The sequence below is a fragment of the Malus domestica genome, chromosome 15, assembly GCF_042453785.1.
Source record: "Malus domestica chromosome 15, GDT2T_hap1".
NCBI lineage: Eukaryota > Viridiplantae > Streptophyta > Magnoliopsida > Rosales > Rosaceae > Malus > Malus domestica.
This window is the reverse complement of record NC_091675.1, coordinates 40574849-40597419: the sequence shown is the minus strand read 5'-3', so window position 1 is coordinate 40597419 and position 22571 is coordinate 40574849. Positions and strand designations below refer to the sequence as shown.

At 38.2% G+C, this 22571-nt stretch overlaps 1 protein-coding gene across 1 annotated transcript; it reads left to right on the top strand.

Annotated features, from left to right (window-relative positions):
• The first annotated feature begins 1855 nt into the window (after positions 1-1855).
• Positions 1856-4706, top strand: LOC139191922 (uncharacterized). Its single transcript, XM_070812952.1, has 3 exons — positions 1856-1948; positions 3012-4641; positions 4701-4706. The coding sequence occupies exons 2-3, from the start codon at positions 3022-3024 to the stop codon at positions 4704-4706; spliced, it is 1626 nt and encodes a 541-aa protein (XP_070669053.1). The 5' UTR covers positions 1856-1948; positions 3012-3021.
• Positions 4707-22571: the final 17865 nt, after the last annotated feature.

Genomic DNA, 22571 nt, shown 5'->3' with positions numbered 1-22571 from the left:
CGTTTTCAAGTCAGTTTCCAAGTGATTTAGCAATCCCTCCTAATCCCCGGCCTAGAACGATCCCCACTTACATACTTTACTACAATTGATAAAAAGAGGGTTTAATTTGTGTGCTTATATATTTCGCATCACAATACTCTTAATCACAGTGTTTGAGTGATAGTTTGTTCATGTCTACTATCCAATATGATAATTCTCTATATGATTCAATTGAATGTGATTTGGAACAAACTTCCTAAGTCATATTCGTATGCTTTGGCCAAAGACTCTCGAATCATATCTCATAGAATTTTCCCTCCACCATGGAAGGTTAGAGATCCCTTGTTGTGCATTCATATGCGTACATGACTAGATTGCTTGACCCCAACAATGTCGTGGACACTCTAGATGGAATGCCTTTGACATGATCAAAGATCAAGGACCTAACCATTAGACATCTATAATGCCTCAGGTCAAATGACTACTTTGCATATTGCAACTTACGAGTTCTTACATGACATGTATATTCAAACTCTCTTTTGATCGTTGTTTATTGTACTCAATTACCTTTTGAGCACCTATGTGTTTGTCTCAGTGTCCAACACTAAATGACTTGAGACTAGTCATACTCACGCTTGAGTTAACATGACACATACTAACCTTAGTGGATTGTCAATGCCCAATTGGCAATCCTATGGCTAGGAACTTTTTAGGAATGAACATAAGAGAATGGTCTCGTTAATCTAACTTACTTAGATCACTTCTCTCATAGATTAAATACATTCCTTGGATTCCTTTATTGCTTAAACACATAATATAATAAATAGTGATTAACAATAAGCTTTGCCCTTCCTTAAACATATAATAGTTTAACACAATAAGTATTCCAAAAGCTATTACATCAAATGGTGGCTTTGTGGGAATACTTCCAACAATCTCCCACTTACACTTAAAGCCACCTTCACATGTATCTAATACCCATCTTTTCCATATGGCAATCAAGTTAGATTTGAGACATTGGCTTCGTTAGTGGATCTGATATATTATTAGCTGAGGCAACCTTGAAGATGTTGACTTTCCCTTCGGCATCATATCTTTGATAGGAGCATATTTATGCGACTTAGTATGTTTGTTTTCGTGCATTTATGTTCTTAGTTCTTAGTTATGTTAGTAGTTTAAGCCATTTTCGTGTGTTTATAGGTTCTATGGGCCAAGGATGCAAGAAGATGCATTTTGGAGCATTTTGGAGCATTTTTGGGCCAAGATTGGATGGTGCAAACATGGAGACATGAGGATGGACGAATTTGATGATTCAAAGGGCTAGAAATCTGCATGTGTGTGTGCAAAGTGTTGGCCTACAATTTCAAACATCATAGATGCCATGTGATGGCAGAAAATGTGTTTATTGCTAGCTAAATGGATGAAGAACATGTATGTGCAAGTATAAACACCGCATGGGCAGCAAGAAGGAAAGAAAACAGCAAGGAACACACCACATAGGCAGCAAGGAATCAGAAATTAAAGCATGGAGGAGTGGGAAGTGATGAGGATAGCACACACACACACACACACGGCAATGGAATGGAGTTGGCAGATTTCTACAACATTGGTAGTGAATGGACAGCAAGGAATGGCAGAAATTGGACCACTATGAGGTGGATTTCTGGTTGGTCTTCCACTTATAACTTTGGGTGGCTTTGGAATGATTGTTTCTAGGTGGAAAGAGCACAAAAACAGCACACACACATGCAAAATGGAGCTGGCAGCTTCACATCCTTCCATTGCCGTGAGTGCCTTGTCCATTACCTTGCATTGCTTGACATTTTCAACCTCTATATAAACACCATTCAGCCTTCAAGGAAGACACACAGCCATTCATACACATTTCCATTAGTTCCAAGGCTTGCAAAGAAGGAGGAGTGCTTGGAGTTGTGCTAGCCATTCCATTGGAGTTGTTGGAGCATTCTAGGTGTCTTCTACTTTGTTTCTCTATGTTTAATATCAATTGTTTTTGTTTAATTGCAAGTATGAGGAACTAAACCCTTACTTAGCTAGGGTGAAGTTCGAAGCCATGAACATGTTTGAGATATGAATTGATTTCTTCCAATTGTGATTTAATAAGTTGTGAATGCAATTCAATTAACTACTTTCTTCAAAACTAATTCTTGTATGTTGATTAAGGATGCATACTTAGTTTTCATGCATGAATTTGATGCTAGGATATAAATGAGTTTCACCTAATCGTTACAAGTTTATATTCATTGGTAGTGAAGGTTGCTAGTCACAATCGAGTTAATTGAATTCTTGGCAAACGTATCATGCATTCATAGTTACGAATGCCTCGTTAACACTTATGATTTTCATAGAACGTAATGATCTTTGATTGTATCTCTATTATGCATTCATGTAGAGGACTTTTGGAGAATAATTTGGATTGTCGTATGCATTCATCCAATTCAATAAATCAAGGAAAATCTGAGGATTAATTCGTGCATCACGGTTAATCTGGGGTGTTGAGTTTCATAATCTATTGAAAAGCAATTGGAAATCAATTCATGTACAAGTGTGTCATGTGTGAAGAATGGATCTCTAGCTAATCCATAAACCATCTATTTAGTTTTACTTTTTGTTGTTATCTCAATCTCATCCAAACCAATACCTCCCATTTACTTTCTTGTATCGAAGTGTGTTTAAGTTTGTTTAGTTTGTGCCTTAAAGTATTTTGAACTCTTTGAGTCTAGTTTAGTGTTTTAAAGCCTACTTTTGTGTTTTTAAGTTTCTTCTTATATTCTTGAGTCTTATATTTGTTGATTAGCATCCCTAGTTAATCCCCGGTCTAGAACGATCCCTACTTGCATCATTACTACAATTGTCATCAATAGGGTTTAATTTGTGTGTCAAGTAATTCTCACATCAAATTTCGGCGCCGTTGCCGGGGATTAGCAAAATTGCTAATCCCATGTGTTTGTTTTGCCGTGTGTTTTTAGTGTAATTTACCTAGTTTCTTATTTTGTTTTGTTTTCTTGGTTTAGGTACTAATGCATGACGCGGAGTTCTCAAACTGTGCATATCTTGGACTTTAACAACGATTTTGAACGTGATTTGAGAAGAAAGAGGAGGCATCCCGAACCTAGTAAACCTAGTTCAAGTTCAGAGGCCGAATCTGAGTTTGAAGAAGTGAAAGAAGAAGTTATGGCAGCAGACAATCGGACCATTAAAGAGCTTTCGGCCTCGGGGTTGACCAATGCTGCACCATTATGCATTCAATACCCCGCGGCTGCCCAAGGCAAGACCGATGAATTCGAGTTGAAGTCAAGCTTGTTGCACCATATTCCGAAATACCATGGGCTTTCCATGGAAGAGCCCAACAAGCATCTCAAGGAATTCGAGGTTGTTTGTTCGAGCATGACACCCATAAATGTCGACGGGAACATTCTGATGATGAAGGCTTTTCCATTCTCACTTTTGGAAAAGGCGAAGGATTGGCTTTACGAGTTAGCACCCGGAACGGTTACATCTTGGGATAGTATGAAAAGAGCTTTCTTGGAGAAGTTTTTCCCAACTTCAAGAGTCATTCTCTTGAGGAAACGGATTAGTGGCATCCAACAAGATCGAGGTGAATCATTTCCTTCTTATTATGAACGTTTTAAATCACTTGTTGCTTCTTGTCCACAGCATCAAATGAAGGAGGAGCTGCTCATTCAATACTTCTACGAAGGACTCCTTCCCATGGAACGCCAAATGCTTGATGCCTCGGCGAGAGGTGCGTTGGTGGATAAAACTCCAGGGGCTGCAAAAGTTCTAATTGCCAACCGAGCACATAATGCACAACAATACGAAGGTGTTGGACAAAGAGACCCCCCACGGCCACAAGTGAATGAGGTAAGTTCTATGCCCGAAATTCAATCCCAATTAGCTAACCTTACTTCTATTGTTTCTCAGTTGGCCGAGGGAATGAAGATTCATGGACCAAGTGTGTGTGGCGTGTGCTCTATGCAAGGACATGCCAATGATCAATGCCCTCAATTGATTGAGAATGGCGGTTGGGAATCTGCCAATGCCGTGGGTTTTGGGAACCAAAATCAACCACGCCATGATCCATACTCTAATACCTACAATCCGGGGTGGAGGGACCATCCAAATTTCAAATGGCGGGATCCTCAACAACCCCAACAACAAGGAGGATTTAGGCAGCAACCACCGGGCTTTTATACAAAGCCATTCGTCCCCAATCAAAACCAAGTGCAATCTGCCCCAACAACCTCAGGTATGTCTTTGGATAATGATCAAGTTGTTAAGTTACTTACTACTTTGACGCAGGAAGTACAAACTCAAAATAAGGAGAGACAAATCCAAGACAAACGGGTGGACAATTTGGAGAAGCAAATGGGTCAAATTGCAGAATTTATGGGGCAAATTAGAGAACAAGGCAGATTGCCTAGTTCAACCGTTATGAACCCAAAAGGAGGATTTGAAACCGCTAAGGCCATCATGTTAAAAAGTGGTAAACAGGTTGGAACGGCCTCAAATACATCCAAATCAAGTCAAGACGAGGAGGATAAGTTGCTGCAAGAAGAAGCACAGGGAGCAAAGCCCAAGGCCAAGGATGACCAAACCTTGCCGAATTCATCTATTCCTCCTAAACCGTCCCAAACCACCAAGGTAAGTCCCAATTCAACTTTTTCTAGTTCTATTCCACTAAATGTGCCCTTTCCTGGCAGGTTTAGGCAATCAAAGAAGGAAGAAGCTGAGAAGGACATTCTAGATACCTTTCGGAAAGTTCAAGTCAATATCCCGCTCCTTGATGCGATTAAGCAAGTCCCGAGGTATGCTAAGTTTTTGAAAGAACTTTGTACAACAAGGAGAAGGATTTCGAACAAAGAGGTGGTTCAAGTAAGTGAAAATGTCTCTGCTGTGTTACAAAGGAAATTACCCCCTAAATGCAAAGATCCGGGTAGTTTTACAATTCCGTGCGTTATTGGTAATACTAAGTTTGAACAATGCATGTTAGACTTAGGGGCTTCAATTAATGTTATGCCATACTCTATTTATGCATCTATGAACTTAGGTGAGCTTAAAAATGATGGTGTGATAATTCAATTAGCCAATCGTTCTAATGCATATCCAAAGGGTGTTTTGGAAGATGTTTTGGTGCAGGTTGGTAACTTGATTTTTCCAGCGGATTTCTATGTGCTTGACATGGAAGATTCACCCCATTCCACCCCATTGCCGATTCTATTAGGGAGGCCCTTCATGAAAACAGCCCGCACCAAGATAGATGTGTTTAAAGGAACTTTAACGATGGAATTTGATGGGGAAGTCATTGATTTCAATCTTTCTGAAAGTATTAAATTTCCTAAAGACGATCATTCTTGCTTTTCTATTGATATAATTGATGATTTGGCGCAGGATTTTCTCGATTGTTTGGAGAGGGATACACTTGAAACAACAATTGCACAAGGAATTGGGCAAAAATCTGGTTTTGCCGTGCCTAGAAGTGTGGAGGAGGCCGAGATAGTGGCTGCCCTTGAGTCACTACCTCAATATCATGGTAAGCCTTCTAACCCAATTTCAATTTCAGTCTCCACTAATAAGTTGTTACCCTCAGTAACTCAGGCACCCGTACTTGAGCTTAAACCGTTGCCCGATCATTTAAAGTATGTCTTTCTGGGAGATAACGAGACATTACCCGTCATTGTCTCCTCATCACTCACGGCCATAGAGGAGGAGAAATTGATCCGAGTGTTGAAAGAGCACAAGACGGCCATTGGGTGGACTTTGGCCGATATTAGGGGAATAAGCCCGACTACGTGCATGCATCGCATACTTCTAGAGGAGGGGGCTAAACCAACTCGAGAGGCTCAGCGCCGTCTCAACCCTCCAATGATGGAAGTTGTGAAAAAGGAGATTATCAAACTTCTTGATTGTGGAGTAATTTATCCGATCTCTGATAGTCGTTGGGTATCACCGGTGCAATATGTTCCGAAGAAGTCAGGAGTGACAGTGGTGAAAAATGCCGAGAATGAGCTTGTGCCAACCCGTATCCAAACACGTTGGAGAGTGTGCATTGATTATAGAAAGCTAAACGCCACCACAAGGAAGGACCACTTCCCTTTGCCGTTCATTGATCAAATGCTTGAAAGGTTAGCCGGTCATTCTTTTTATTGTTTCCTTGATGGTTATTCTGGATATAATCAGATTGTCATAGCGCCGGATGACCAAGAAAAGACAACTTTTACATGCCCCTTTGGTACTTTTGCTTATCGTCGCATGCCTTTTGGTTTATGCAATGCTCCGGCCACGTTTCAAAGGTGTATGGTAAGTATCTTTTCAGATTTTGTGGAAAAAATTATTGAGGTATTTATGGATGATTTCAGTGTATTTATAGGAGTATATTTATACGACTTAGTTAGCTTGTTTTCTTGCTTTTAATTAGCTAAACTATGATAATTATAGTGTTTAAAGTTATTTTCGTGCAATTTCAGGTTTTAGTGTCAAAGTATGCAAAAAGAAGCAATTTGGAACATTCTAGAGCATTTTTGGGCCAAGATTGGATTGTGCAAGCATGGAGGCATGAGGATGGACGAATTTGAAGACAAAAGAGGCTATGAACATGCTAAAAATCTGGTGAAACAAATATAAGTTGCAAGAAGGGATAAATTTCTAGAAGGATTGACCAAAACTTCACTCAAAACCAAGAAATTCTTCAATGCCGTGGGCATTGATTCACTTTCACCAGAAATTTGAGTGATGATGCAATGCTTAAATCACCATGACATGTGAGTGGATGATGCAATGCTTAACTCACCATGACATGTGAATGGATGACTCAATACCTAACCCACCAACAATTCCCATTCTTTGCCATGCTCACCTACTCAATTCCACCAAAATTTTGTGTTAAACAAGTCCATCCTTTTCCTATAAATACCATGGCAGCAACCTCATTCAAATCATCCAGAAATTAATCATTCTCCAAGCCTTTCCTTGCCTCTCCTACATATCTAAACCCCTTCCCATCCATTCCTCCAAATAACCAACCCTTCAACATCATTTCAACCTTGTTGTTGCGGCAAAGAGAAGGAGAAAAGTCCTTAGACGCACTTGCTATCCAACATGGATCGTTGGAACGTTTAGGTGCTTTCTTTCCTTTGTTTTTCAATGTTTAAATTTGTTTATCTTTGTTTTGTAATAATGAGGAACTAAACCCCCCTTGGCTAGGGGGGATTCGAAACCATGTTAATGCTTGCAATATGATTTGATTACTTTTAATTGCGTTTCATAAGTTATGAATTAGATTTACTTATCTATTTGATTGATAACATGTTTATGTATGTTGATTAGGGATGCATACTTAGTTTGCATGCATAAATATGATGCTAGAGTATAAGGGAATTTCACCTAATCGTTATGAACTTATATTCATGAGTAGTAAAAGTCGCTAGTCACGATTGTGTTAAGTAAATCCTTGGCATAAGTTTCATGCAAATCATAGTAACGAGTGCCTCGTCAATGCTTATGTTTTTCATAGAACTTAATGATTCTTGCTTGTATCTCTATTATGCAATTCATGTAGGGAACTTGTAGGGAATGTTTTGGGTTGTCGTATGCAATCATCCAACCCAATAACTTGTGGAAAAACTGAGGGTTAATTAGTGCAATTCACGGTTAATTTGGGGCGTTGAGAATTAATAAGTTATTGAAATGCAATTGGAAATCATTTTGTATGCAAGCAAGACATGTGTGGAGAAGAACCCCTTAGCTAGCCTTCCATTATCCATTCAACCCAAATTTGTTTAAAATCTATTTAAGTTTTTAGTTTATTCGTTTTTACTTTCAACTTCACCAAACTCAAATCCCCCTTTTACTTTCTTGTTTTAAAATCTTTTGTTTACATTTTTAACTTTGTTTTTATGTTTTTAAATTAGTTTTCAAGTGATTTAGCAATCCCTCCTAATCCCCGGTTTAGAACGATCCCTACTTACATCTATACTACAATTGTCAAAAAGAGGGTTAAATTTGTGTGCTTATATATTTCGCATCAAATGTTTGGCGCCGTTGCCGGGGATTAGCAACTTTGCTAATCCCTTTATTGTTTCTTTTTATTTCTTTTTTTTGTGTGTTTTAATTTTAGTTTTAATTTTATTTGATTTTGTTTATTTCAGGTACTAGTTTATGACTCGTAGTTCTCAACCAGTTCGTGCACATATATCAGAGTTTGACAACAATTTTGAACGAACTTTGAGAAGGAAAAGGAAAGTACCAGAACCTAGTCCACCTAGTTCTAGTTCTGAATCCGAATTTGAAGAAAAGGAGGAGACAGAAAAAGACATGGAAGTGGACAATCGAACAATCAAAGAACTTTCAGCCTCGGGATTGGACAATGCTGCGCCTCTATGCATCCAATACCCCGCAGCAGCCCAAGGAAAGACAGAAGAATTTGAATTGAAGTCAAGCTTGTTACACCACATTCCGAAGTACCATGGGTTGTCCATGGAAGATCCTAACAAACACTTGAAAGAATTTGAGGTGGTGTGTTCGAGCATGACCCCCGTCAATGTCGATGGGAGTATTTTGAAGATGAAAGCCTTCCCTTTTTCTCTCTTGGAAAAGGCGAATGATTGGTTGTACGAATTGGCGCCCGGAACCGTCACATCATGGGAAAGCATGAAACGGGCCTTCTTGGAGAAGTTTTTCCCAACTTCTCGAGTCATCCTCCTACGGAAAAGGATAAGTGGAATTCAACAAGAGGAAGGTGAATCTTTTCCTACTTATTATGAACGTTTTAAATCTCGTGTTGTTTCTTGTCCACAGCATCAGATGAAGGAGGAACTTCTTTTGCAATACTTCTACGAGGGGCTACTACCTATCGAACGTCAAATGCTAGATGCCTCGGCAGGAGGAGCCTTGGTGGACAAGACCCCCACGGTAGCAAAGACTTTAATTTCCAACCGTGCGTTGAATGCTCAACAATACGAAGGCATTGGACAAAGGAGTAACCCACGACCACATCAAGTCAATGAGGTAAGTGCCATAACCGAACTTCAAAATCAAATGGCTAACCTTACTACTTTGCTTTCTCAGGTGGTGGAAGGTCCAAAAGTGAAAAACGTGGCAGCTTGTGGCGTGTGTTCCATGCAAGGCCACCTCACGGACAAGTGCCCACAGTTGATAGAAAATGGAGGGTGGGAGACCCTCAATGCCGTGGGATTTGGCAACCAATACCAACCAAGGAATGACCCATTTTCCAATACTTACAATCCTGGTTGGCGTGATCATCCAAATTTCAAATGGCGAGAACCCCAACAAGGCCAACAACAAAGCGGATCTAGGCAACAACCCCCGGGTTTCTATCAAAAGCCGTTTGCACCAACTCAACCCCAAGCACAACCTGCCCAAAAGTCAGGTACTTCTAGTGATAATGATCAGATTTTGAATTTACTAACTTCTATGGCGCAGAGCATGCAAACTAGGGACAAGAAGGTGGATGAGTTGGAGAAGCAAGTGGGACAAATTGCCGAGTTTATGGGGCAGTTTCGTGAGCAAGGCAAGTTGCCTAGCTCAACCGTAGTGAATCCAAAGGGTGGATTTGAAACCGCCAAGGCCATCACATTGAGAAGTGGTAGGCAAGTTGGGGCTGATCCAAACTCATCAAAATCAAGTCAAATAGAGGATGAAAAGCTGCTGCAAGAAGAAAAACATGGAGCCCAACCCACGGCAAGGGTAGAACCACCCTTGCCACAACCACAACATGCCCCTAAACCATCTCAACCCGTCAAGGTAAGTCCAAATTTGAATTCTTCTAGTTCATTTCTACTAAATGTACCCTTTCCTGGTAGGTTTTTGCAATCCAAGAAAGAAGAGGAGGAAAAAGATGTTCTAGAGACATTTAGGAAAGTTCAAGTCAATATACCCCTCTTGGATGCAATCAAGCAAATCCCGAAATACGCCAAGTGTTTAAAGAAGCTTTGTACAACAAGGAAACGTTTTCGGGAGAAAGAAGTGGTACAGGTTAGTGAGAATGTGTCTGCCATAATACAACGTAAACTACCTCCTAAATGCAAAGATCCGGGTAGTTTCACCATTCCTTGTGTCATTGGTAATACTAGGTTCAAATCTGCCATGTTAGACTTAGGTGCATCTATAAATGTTATGCCATATTCCGTTTATGCATCTATGAATCTAGGAGTGTTGAAAAATGATGGTGTAATCATACAATTGGCCGATAGATCTAATGCCTATCCAAAGGGAGTTGTGGAAGATGTTTTGGTGCAGGTTAACCATTTGATCTTTCTGGCGGATTTCTATGTTCTTGAAATGGATGAATTGGATCATGCTCCTTCATTGCCCATTCTCCTTGGACGACCTTTCATGAAAACGGCTCAAACCAAGATTGATGTAACCAAAGGAGAAGTAACTATGGCATTTGGTGGTGATATGATTTGTTTTAAAATTTCTGAATCCATTGAGACTCCTAACGTTGTTCGTTCTTGTTGTGTTATTGATACAATAGAAAAGATAGGGACGGACCATTCAGCCCCTAAGGTTGCTTCAAGAACCATGCAAGATGAGGGAATTGGAGTGAAGCATAAGGACCACACGGCCACTGCCCTCAAAATGTCCAATTTGGCCGAAAGCACCATGGGGAAGAATGTTCACATTGCTGCCACTTCATCACATCACATAGGTAAGCCACCTAATCCAAATCCAACGCCCATTAAAGTTGATAGGTGGTTTCCTTCTTTGGTGCAGGTACCCAAGCATATCCCGGATGGTGGGAGAATTCACATGGATTGTAGGATGCTCAATGGCCCAATCAAGGAGAATTACTATCCGCTTCCATTCATAGAGTTAGAGGATGAAAACCCACTCCATGTTGGGGGAACTCATGGGGCATGATTGTGAGTTTCGTCCGGCTGTACGACGTTAAAGCAAGCGCTACTTGGGAGGCAACCCATGCAATTCAACAAAGGAAGCTCGAGGAATCACTCCAATTCCAGATTTGCACTCCTAAACCCTTCTCTTTGTTGAATCTTTCTAATCTGCTTATTTAGTTGTTGTAGTTGCTGTTTGTGTGTTTCTTTTTGTTTAGTGTGATTTTATGCTTGAAACATTGAGGACAATGTTTGATTTAAGTGTGGGGGGGGTAACTAAGTGTTTTTTATGCAAATTCGTGGGATTTTATCACCCTTAACTTAAAGACTTGTTCCTTGCTGTTTTTAAGTGTTTTAAAGTTGTTTTGATGTGTTTTAGTGTGTTTTGAAGTAAAAATCCGAAAATCACATAAAAATTTGAAAAATTTGTTTTAAAAACCCAAAAAGGGTTGTTTTTGTGTGTTTGTTTGCGTCTTAGGGTACCTTCCAACACAATAATGAGGATTCGGTTTGTAATTGCATAACTGTTGAAGTAAGTTACAAACATGGATGAAAGTTTGACATGCTCTTTGGTTTATGCTTAGTTGTAATTATAGTTCATGAATTCACATGTAGTCAAAAGAAAAATTAGTTTTTGTAACATGCTTGAAGGAAGAAACTCAAACTAACGCTACAACCCTGAGAGACTTGAGCTTTTAACGTTCTTTGGAGAGTTAATAATCTGTGCATTTGTTGTCTTCTAAAGTCGTTGCATGATCTCATTATTCTTTGATTGGTCACTGCTTAGAAGGCGTTTTATCATGTAGTTCCAAATGCTAGAACTCATGCCCATTTCATTCAAAGCATGCTATTGATTTGCATAACACATATTCAAGATGAAGTTGTGTAGTGACCACCACCAAAGCCAAATTGTCGTGTATCCTATTTCATTATGTGTTTAAATTTAACCCCATTGAACCTTGTTTAGCCTTTTCTTTGTTAACCCACATCATCCTCACCTAGCCTAGATTAGGACTATCCATACCCTCGTTCTTAAAGTATAGTAAGCATGATTCAAATTGAATTCCTTTTGATTAATGTGGGCAGAAAATAAGTGTGGGGGAAGTGTTTATCATGTGAGTTTGTGTGCCATAGGCACGAGTAAAAAAAAAAAAAAAAAAAACAAAAGAGTTCCAAAATATTGTTTGTTGAAGAAAGGGTCCAAAACAATGAATTCGGCCCTAAGAAGTTGTTTAAATCTTCCCTTTGTGTTTTAAAGTTAATTTCTGCAATCTAAGTGAATTCTAAGTCTCAAATTTACTACTTTGCTTACTAATGCTTGAAGAACGTTTGTTTTCCCTATCCTTTCTTTGTTAACCATTCCCCAAGCCCCGTTACAACCCTTAACTTCTATCATGAGTGTTATGTATTTCAATATGTGGAGTTTGGGATTGGTTTGAGCATATGGTGTCCCTGGTTCTCGCATCTAAGTAGTAGCGTTCCATTCATGAGATCATATCTATAAATGCTTAATCATTCCAGAAAATTGCTTCTTTTATAACATGTGTGAGTGTTCGTTTCCATGTTTACATCAATCTTCTCACATATACTTAGTATAGGGAGAGTAGTTAGAAAATCTGTGTGAAAATAAGAGTGTATCCAGTAAGGAATTGAGTGGATTCTCTAAGGCATGTTACTACGTCCATAATGTTGTTTTAAACGATTCAATGTGAGCTAGTGAATGGTAACTATGATTAAGTATATGCTCAAGAGTAGGGATGACTAAAATCTGTGGGAATAATGATCTTTGGCATGTTATGTATCGTTGGAAATCCCTGTAGCAAATGTTGGAAGGTTAGGTTATGTTTTGTTTGTTTTATTTTGCTCGAGGACTAGCAAAAGCTAAGTGTGGGGGAATTTGATAGACGCATATTTATGCGACTTAGTTAACTAGTTTTCTTGCATTTACGTTATTAGTTCTTAGTTATTTTAGTACTTTAAGCCATTTTCGTGTGTTTGTAGGTCCAAAGGGCTAAGGTAGCAAGAAAGTGCATTTTGGTGCATTTTGGAGCAGTTTTGAGCTTGGAATGGATTACATATGATATGAGCAAGATGGATGGACGAATTTGAAGACAAAAGAGGCTAAGAACATGCTAAAAATCTGGTGAAACAAATACAAGTTGCAAGAAGGGATAAATTTCTAGAAGGATTGGCCAAAACTTCACTCAAAACACATCAATGCCGTGGCTTTTACTTCCACCTCCACCAGAAATTTGAGTAATGATGCAATGCTTAACTCACCATGACATGTGAGTGGATGATGCAATGCTTAGCTCACCATGACATGTGAGTGGATGATGCAATGCTTAGCTAACCATGACATGTGAGTGGATGACTCAATACCTAACCCACCAACAATTCCCACTCTTTGCCATGCTCACCTACTCAATTCCACCAACATTTTGTGTTAAACAAGTCCATCCTCTTCCTATAAATACCATGGCATCAACCTCATTCAAATCATCCAGAAATTAACCATTCTCCAAGCCTTTCCTTGCCTCTCCTACATATCTAAACCCCTTCCCATCCATTCCTCCAAATAACCAACCCTTCAACATCATTCCAACCTTGTTGTTGCGGCAAAGAGAAGGAGAAAAGTCCTTAGACGCACTTGCTATCCAACATGGATCATTGGAACGTTTAGGTGCTTTCTTTCCTTTGTTTTTCAATGTTTAAATTTGTTTATCTTTGTTTTGTAATAATGAGGAACTAAACCCCCCTTGGCTAGGGGGGGATTCGAAACCATGTTAATGCTTGCAATATGATTTGATTACTTTTAATTGCGTTTCATAAGTTATGAATTCGATTTACTTATCTATTTGATTGATAACATGTTTATGTATGTTGATTAGGGATGCATACTTAGTTTGCATGCATAAATATGATGCTAGAGTATAAGGGAATTTCACCTAATCGTTATGAACTTATATTCATGAGTAGTAAAAGTCGCTAGTCACGATTGTGTTAAGTAAATCCTTGGAATAAGTTTCATGCAAATCATAGTAACGAGTGCCTCGTCAATGCTTATGTTTTTCATAGAACTTAATGATTCTTGCTTGTATCTCTATTATGCAATTCATGTAGGGAACTTGTAGGGAATGTTTTGGGTTGTCGTATGCAATCATCCAACCCAATAACTTGTGGAAAAACTGAGGGTTAATTAGTGCAATTCACGGTTAATTTGGGGCGTTGAGAATTAATAAGTTATTGAAATGCAATTGGAAATCATTTTGTATGCAAGCAAGACATGTGTGGAGAAGAACCCCTTAGCTAGCCTTCCATTATCCATTCAACCCAAATTTGTTTAAAATCTATTTAAGTTTTTAGTTTATTCGTTTTTACTTTCAACTTCACCAAACTCAAATCCCCCTTTTACTTTCTTGTTTTAAAATCTTTTGTTTACATTTTTAACTTTGTTTTTATGTTTTTAAATTAGTTTTCAAGTGATTTAGCAATCCCTCCTAATCCCCGGTTTAGAACGATCCCTACTTACATCTATACTACAATTGTCAAAAAGAGGGTTAAATTTGTGTGCTTATATATTTCGCATCAAATTTTTGGCGCCGTTGCCGGGGATTAGCAACTTTGCTAATCCCTTGGTTCTTTTCTTTTTGTTTAGTTTGTTTTTGTTTTAGTTTCTGACTTAGTTTTGTTTTCCTTATTTTGTGTTACTTTTGATATTTGATTTAGTTTTCTTTCTTTGATTTTAGGTACTAGAGAAGTAAGACATGGATTTTGCTAGCATTCAAGCTCAATTGGCAAATCTTACTTCTCAAATGTCGCAGTATGCCGAATGGACCACAATGCCAAGTGTCCCTACACTTGATGTGCCCTATGGGCAAGGATATCAAAGTCCTCAATTTTCTGCCAATGAAGATGCTTGGGGTTATCAAGGCTATGATCAACCAAGCAACAACATGTTTTCCAACGCTTACAATTCGGCTTGGAGAGATCATTCAAATTATATGTGGGGGGGAACCTCAACAATTCCAACAAGAGGGATATTGGCAGCAAGAGGAGGATTTCTATTCAAAACTTATGCAATATGCTCAATCAAACTCAGGTTCGTCAATAAATTATAATCAAATTCTTAATGAATTAAATTCTTTGGTGCAGGGCTCACAAAATCAAGCCAAGGAGGCTCAACAAGATGGATATTGGCAGCAATCTGAGGAGTTTTATTTAACGCCTATACAGCCACCACCGCATACCCCACAACAATTCCAATCAAATTCAAGTATGTCCATGGATAGTGATCAAATTCTTCAAGTACTAACCTCTTTAACGCAGGACCAACAAAATCAAGACAAGAAGTTGGATAAATTGATGAGTCAAATGGGAGAGATTATGGAATTCATGGTACAAATTCAAGAGCAAAGTGAACTCTCCAGCTCAACTGTTGAAAATTCGAAGGAAGATTTTGAAATCCACGATGCTATCACTTTGGAAGGTGACATGAAGGATGAAGCTGTCCCAGAACTATCCAAACACAGCCCGAACATGGATGAATTGCTGCTGCAAGCAGAAGAGGAGGAGGACGACTTGGGCAGTTTAGAAGAATTCTTGCTGCAAGCTCCTCAAATCCCTATGTCTTCCAACTCAGGTGAGGAAGTTCTAAATCCACTTCATTCTAACATTATTCCACCAAATGTCCTTTTTCCTTGTAGGTTTTTGATTCCAAATATCAAAGAGAGTGAAAAAGACATTGTGGAAGCTCTTCCAAAGGTGCAAAGTGATATCCCAATTCTTGGTGCACCAAAACAAGTTCCCGATGGTATTGAAACGTTCAAAGAACCTTGCACACCAAGAAAAGATATTCAAGAAAATGAAGTGGTTGAAGCATATCAAGAATACATCCAAGAGGCTGTGCATGAGACAATCAAGCCCAAAGCAGTTGAGTTTGATAACACGGGACAAGCCACAACCATCATAGTAAACCTGGCCAAGTTCAAAGTCCCAGAAATGTTCAAAGATGTGGTGTTTGTCATTGAGTTTGTGTCGGAAAAAGAAAGTAAGCCATCTTCTCCAATTTTAATTTTAATTTATACTAACATGTTTCTGATTTTGATGATTCAGGCACCCACTCTTGAATTTAAACCATTGCCGAATCATTTCAAGTATCACCTCCCATTAAAAGATAAATTCCATGCTTTGGAGCCGAGGGGAGTTTAAAGGAAAGATTCGTCCGGCTAAAGACGTTAAATCAAGCGCTTCTTGGGAGGCAACCCAAGCATTCAACGAAGGGAGACTTTGGAATCGCTAACCCAATCAGATTTGCATTCTTACACCCTTATCTTTACTGCTTTCATTTTGTTTTGTTTAGTTAGTTGTGTTATTTGGTTGATTTCTGTGAGTTTGTGTTATTTAGTTTAAGTGTGGGGGAAGGTTAACCAAAGTCTTTTTACATTAATTTACATTTAAAACAAAAAAAAAAAAAAAAAAAAACAAAAAAAAAACAAAACAAAACACATTTAAAAAAAAAAAATTAAATAAAAAAAAAATAAAAAAAAATAAAAAAAAAATAAAAAAAAAAACATAAAAGTAAAAATATTTTACAATGATGTGTAAACTAATAGCATTCATTGGTCAGGTGGTGCTTCAGTAGTCGGCGGAGCTTCAGCAGTCGGCGGGGCCACGGAAGGAGGAGGCAACAGAGGTTGATCAGTTGGAGCTTCACTACGCGATGCTGCTCCAGAAGACGAAGGCAGATGCTGTTGGAACAAACCCACAAACCTCCGATGATCAAGTAAAATCTGACCATCAGATTCATGTATCTGGTCAATTTTCCTCTTCATGGTTGTGGCATAGTTGTGTGCAAGCTTATGCAATTGTTTATTTTCATGCTTGAGTCCTCTAATCTCCTCTTTGAGACTCTATATTTCAGCCACCAACGATTCAACGTGACGGGTTCGAGCATATAGGCGTTGGGCCATGTTGGACACAGAACCCGCACACTGCACGCTAAGAGCCAGAGACTCCTTAACCGCCAATTCATCAGATCGTCTAGCGAGCAGTCTGTTATCTCTGGGGGTGACAAGGTTCCGGGCCACGACCGCAGCGGTCATGTCATTTTTCATCACCGAATCCCCAACGGTAAGAGGACCAGTAGGGGATATGAAAGATGGGCGCCATATATTGTCTGGAGATGGAAGAGCTGCCTCTTCACCAAGGTTCAAGTCAAAACGACGATCGGAAGGGCCAAACATTTTTCAGAGGTGGTGAAGAAAGAAGAGAGTTGGACTGATCAAGATTAAACAAGTGCAAGAAGGGAGTGTTTACAGGAGGAAGCTCAAGTGTGTTGTGGAACAAAATTAACGCCTCTATAAAAAGAAGAAATCAAAGAGGCGCTCCTCAGAAATCGATGAAGCGTCCTCTCGCAAATCGAAGAGTCGGGGCTCCTTTCTCAAACGCCTGATTCTTTTCTCAAAAGAGGAGTTTCCTTTCTCAAAAGCCGGATTCTTTTCTCAAAAGAGGCGTTTCATTTCTCAAAAAATGGGCTTGCTCGGAAACCACGAGCCGAACCCCGGATTTCAAAAAAATCAATTTGTCCAGACGTGTCGTCACTCGTCACATGCAACGTGCAGCTTTGCGGAAATTACGGGCAGCTTTGTCAGAAAGCGCGTAATTTGTACTATTCATCCATCCACCGGCTGCCGACAATGAATGAAAGAATAGTTCCGGTTGTGAAGAAAAGCCCTATAAGTATCTACCTTCGCCTTCCACAGCAAAGGCACACCCTCTCAGCACTTCTTCATCTCTCTGAAATGGCTTTCCAACAAACCCTCTCGAGTCACTCTGTATTTTTCATCCCCTGGGATACCCCTGCAAACAACCCATCCAAAGCAAAAGTATTTCATATCATGAAGGTTGAAAGCAAGAGTATCTCATATCATGCTTTCTCCCTGTCCTTTTCCTTGTCTTTGTTTTACGACAAGGAGAAAGAGAGCAATCAGCCAGCATTTGGTATCAATCTTCCGATCTGGAGCCAACTGCCTGGAACCCCTTCCTAATTGCTTACCTAGCCTTGCTCTCGAGTACTCATCTTCATCATTTTATGCTTTCTCTTCGTCTACCACATCTGCCTGGGGGACAGTAAGGGAAGTGAAAATGATACCTCGAAGCATGTGGAGACAATTCAGCTAGGGACAAGGAGAAAGAAAGCAAGAGGTGGGCACTTGGAAAGATTGAAGAAAGAAACAGACCAACACCTTTACCTCGTGCCTGCCCGCCATGCAGAGGAAACAAGCAGAGAAGAATGCAGCTCGTACAATCAACCCAGCACAAGGAGTCCGAGCTGAAGAACTAGAGAAGCTGCCACATCTGCTTGGAGAACAAATAAGGAACTGCAACATCACCAAAGAGCAAAGCTTCGCCGTACAATATCATCAAATCATCACTTGCAAGTAAAAAGCTAAGTGTCACCCCGTTCAAGAGGAAAGCTGTGGAAAGTCAATAAGCACGACCAATGATCACTTATTAGTTCTATTCATTGTCTTTTATCGTGATTTTCAATTTTTCGTTTGCAATTTTTTTTTACATTTTCTTGCGTTACTTAACTGAATTATTTCTTTTCTTTGCAGGAATTTTTGGTTATTTCCACCCTTGAAGTTGATTGCAGAATTTTAGCTTGGGGGGTCATCGCTTGATTTTACTGCAAACTAGGGAAGTTTTCAGTCCAATTGCTTTATTTTGTTTCTTTTTATTTATTTATTTCATTTTTATTTGCATTATAGTGTTTTCTGACATTGGGGACAATGTCTAGTTTAAGTGTGGGGGTAGTTATCTCTAGAATTTCATTTGTTTCTGTGTTGTTGCTTTTTGTTTTCTTAATTAGTGTTGTTTTCTTTAAAAAAAAAAAAAAAAAACCTTCAAAGAAAAATCGGAAAATTTAAAAATCCAAAAATATGGTCTTGTTTCCCTTATTGTTTTGAATTAGATTTTTGTTAGTTTCCCGACCCAATGACATAATTGGATCAAATTTGAACCATGATCATCAAGAACTTAGTTAACATGTGTTTTGTGAAATTCCTAATTCTCTTGTTAGTTTTGTACATGTTTGACCATCTTTGAAAAACCAAATGCACATAGCCTTGTTAATGTGAAACTAAAGTATGACTTAAAGCTTCATATGTGAATTTAGTGACCATATACATCCTATGTGAGTTTTTGAGCCGATTGAAAGTGTGTGCATTTTTCATACACTCCTATTCTTTCATGTGTGATGAACTTATGTGAGATACATCTCTAGAACTTGCGTAACGATCTTTCGAAATGTTTGTCATTGATTGCATGAATTTGGAAATGATAGAGGCATTAGGTTTACCACTATGGCCCAAATAACCATGTTTCCCAAAGAAAAATGATATCATTAGATTGCCAATTTGAGCCGTGTACGTTGAGCCTTTTATTTCTTATCACCAGATATGTCTACCCTTATACCTGAAACATTTTTTTCCTTACCCTTTCCAAGCAAGCAATGAGAGATTGTCTTATGAGAAACGTTTGTGAAGTACTTTGAAGGTGTTTGGCAAAAGAATAAGTGTGGGGGTATTTCATGTTTGTATTTAAAAAAAAAATAAAAAAATAAAAAAAAAAGAGAAAAGAGAAGAAAAGAAAAAGAAAAAGAAAGATTGTACACAAAGAAAATAAAAAGTTGTTCAAGTTTCAGTTTAAGGGTGTGGTTGGAGGTGCTAAAAGAATCGTTGGAAAGGTTGAGTTCTTATAAATCTAAAGAAAAGAATTGCTTGCAATGTAGCTTGGAACTTGTGTTTACTGATGCGTAAATAACTAAGCACACAAATTAAACCCTCTTTTTGACAATTGTAGTATGGATGTAAGTAGGGTATCGTTCTAGGCCGGGGATTAGGAGGGATTGCTAATCTATTCTAAATTAATTTAAAAATATTAAATAAGACTCAAGGACACAAAACTAGGCTAAAAACTCTAATAACTCGAAACACACTTAGGATAACTCAAAATAATGAAAACAATCAAATTAGACACTAGGAACTGCAATGGACGGAAATTGAATTAAAAGACTAACAACAAAGAAAACTAACTAAATAAAATAATTTAATAATGGGGGGTTTGGTTTTGACGAGAAGTAAATTAAACTTAAATAAATTACAGAATTGACAAAAACATGAAATTAAGGTGAAAGGATAAATGACGGACTAGCTAGAGGGTTCTTCTCCACACATGACACATATGCAACCTAAATTGATTTTCAGTTGTTCTTTCAATAAGTTGTGAATCTCAACACTTCAGATTAACCGTGAACAACACTTTTTTAATCTTCAAGTTTTCCTTAAGTTATTGAATTGGACGGGAAAACGCATACAACAATTCAAAACATTCTTCAAAAGTCCCCTACGTGAAAAGCACAATAGAGATACAATCAAAGATCATTAAACTTTGTGAAAACTATAAGCATTGACGAGGCATTCGTAACTATGAAAAGCATGATACTCTGGCCAAGAATTCACTTAACACGATTGTGGATAACAACCTTCACTACTTGTGAATATAAGTTCATAACGATTAGGTGAAATTCACTTATATTCTAGCATCAAATTCATGCATGTAAATTAAGTATGCATCCTTAATCGACATACAAAAATAAGTTATCAATCAAGCAGTTAAGGAAATTAAATCACAACTCAGAAATCACAACTGAAGGTAATCAATTCATATTACAAACATATTCATGGTTTCGAATTAACCTCTAGCCAAAATAAAATTAGTTACACATTATTAAAATAGAAATAAAATATAAGTTTGGAAAGATTTAACCGAAAGAGAAGAAGCTTTGCTCTCTGCCGTCTGTTTCTTTCTTCCACATCTGTCGCGTTTGCTCTCCTTCCTCTTTCTGTCTCTGACCTGCGTTCCGTGGACTGCGCTCTGACCTCTCTCTCCTGCTCTCCCCTCTGTCTTCCAGCTCACGCTGCCCACAGGCAGCTCTCTTCGTTTCTGCACACTTTTTTTCTGCTTCTTGTCGCGTCTCTGGCTCCTCTTTCCTCCAGCTGTCTCGTTCCTTTTTTGGATTCTTTTTCCGTCCCCAGTGTGGACTCCTCCATTTCCTCTACTTTGCCAGTTGCTGTCCCCTAATTCTTCTGATTTCCTTGGATCCCTTTGTCGCTGACTTGCTTTCCTCCAGCTGCAAAGGCAGCTTGCTTTCCTCTATATTCTCCTCCCGATGCTCTCCTATTTTTTCATTTAGTTTCTAGCAGCCCCACATAGCAGAAAAATAAGTTCTTTGGATCATGTTACTCCTACAAACACAATATATCAAAAGTATCATAAATACTTAAAGCTTCCAAATAAATTAGACAAGAAAAGAAATATAAAATGATGAAATATATAGTTTAAATATTGGTTTATCATTTAGCGTCACAATGGGTTAGCAATATTGTAATTTAAATTTTCTTTTCACGAATAAAATTTCACTTGTTCTATTTTTATTTTCTTTGCATAACAAATCCTATAAACACAAAAATAACGTAAATAGCTCAAAAATATAAGGAACTAACTAAGAAAAGACGAGTGAATTTGAAGTAAAAATATATATAAATATGATCCGATCAAATACCCCCATACTTAGCTTTTGCTAGTCCTCGAGCAAAACAAAGAAAACATGAAAAAGTACTAACATGAAAAACAATAGTTTCCCCCTATGTGACCTTCATAGAATTTCATTTGAGAGCACAAATCATCAAAAACCATAGCTAGCACCAAACAAGTTAATCCAAGTTCATCTTCCTTATTCAAATATTAGCAGTAATCTTTGAATCATCCTTGAAGGGTAGTGTGTGAGATAGCCATGCTAATGCAATTTCAAGTTTTTATTTTTAAAATCATCATATGCAAACTAGTAACCTTCTCACGGGATATACACTCAATCACATATGTGTTTAGTTTTAATGTGTTTCGCTCAAATAATCAAATGTGAAATTTCTACCATAAGCTTGCATAAAGATCTCATCTCCACAATCATAATTGCAAAACTTAAATCAAGAGGACTTTTATTGGATGTAATGAGGCTTAGGGATAAGGTTATTGAAACGAAAGAATAGGAAAACACAAGTTCCAAGCTACATTGCAAGCAATTCTTTTGTTTAGATTTATAAGAACTCAAGCTCTCCAACGATTCTTCTGATACCTCCAATCACACCCTTAAACTGAAACTTTAAAAACTTTTTATTTTCTTTGTGTACAATCTTTCTTTTTCTTTTTCTCTTTTTTTTTTTTTTTTTTTTTTTTTTTTTTTTTTTTTTTTTACAAACATGAAATACCCCCACAATTATTCTTTTGCCAAACACCTTCAAAGTACTTCACAAATATTTCTCATAAGACAATTTCACATTGCTCACTAGCTTGCTTGGAAAGGGTAAGGAAAAATGTTTCAGGTATAAGGGTAGACATATCTGGTGATAAGAAATAAAAGGCTCAACATACACGGCTCAAATTGGCAATCTAATGATATCATTTTTCTTTTGGGAAACATGGTTATTTGGGCCATAGTGGTAAACCTAATGCCTCTATCATTTCCAAGTTCATGCAATCAATGACAAACATTTCGAAAGATCGTTACGCAAGTTCTAGAGATGTATCTCACATAAGTTCATCACACATAAAAAAATAGGAGTGTATGAAAAATGCACACACTTTCAATAGGCTCAA

What these genes read in the sequence shown, in the direction of transcription:
- LOC139191922 (XM_070812952.1), top strand. Translation starts at nt 3,022, where the DNA reads ATGACGCGGAGTTCTCAAACTGTGCATATCTTGGACTTTAACAACGAT.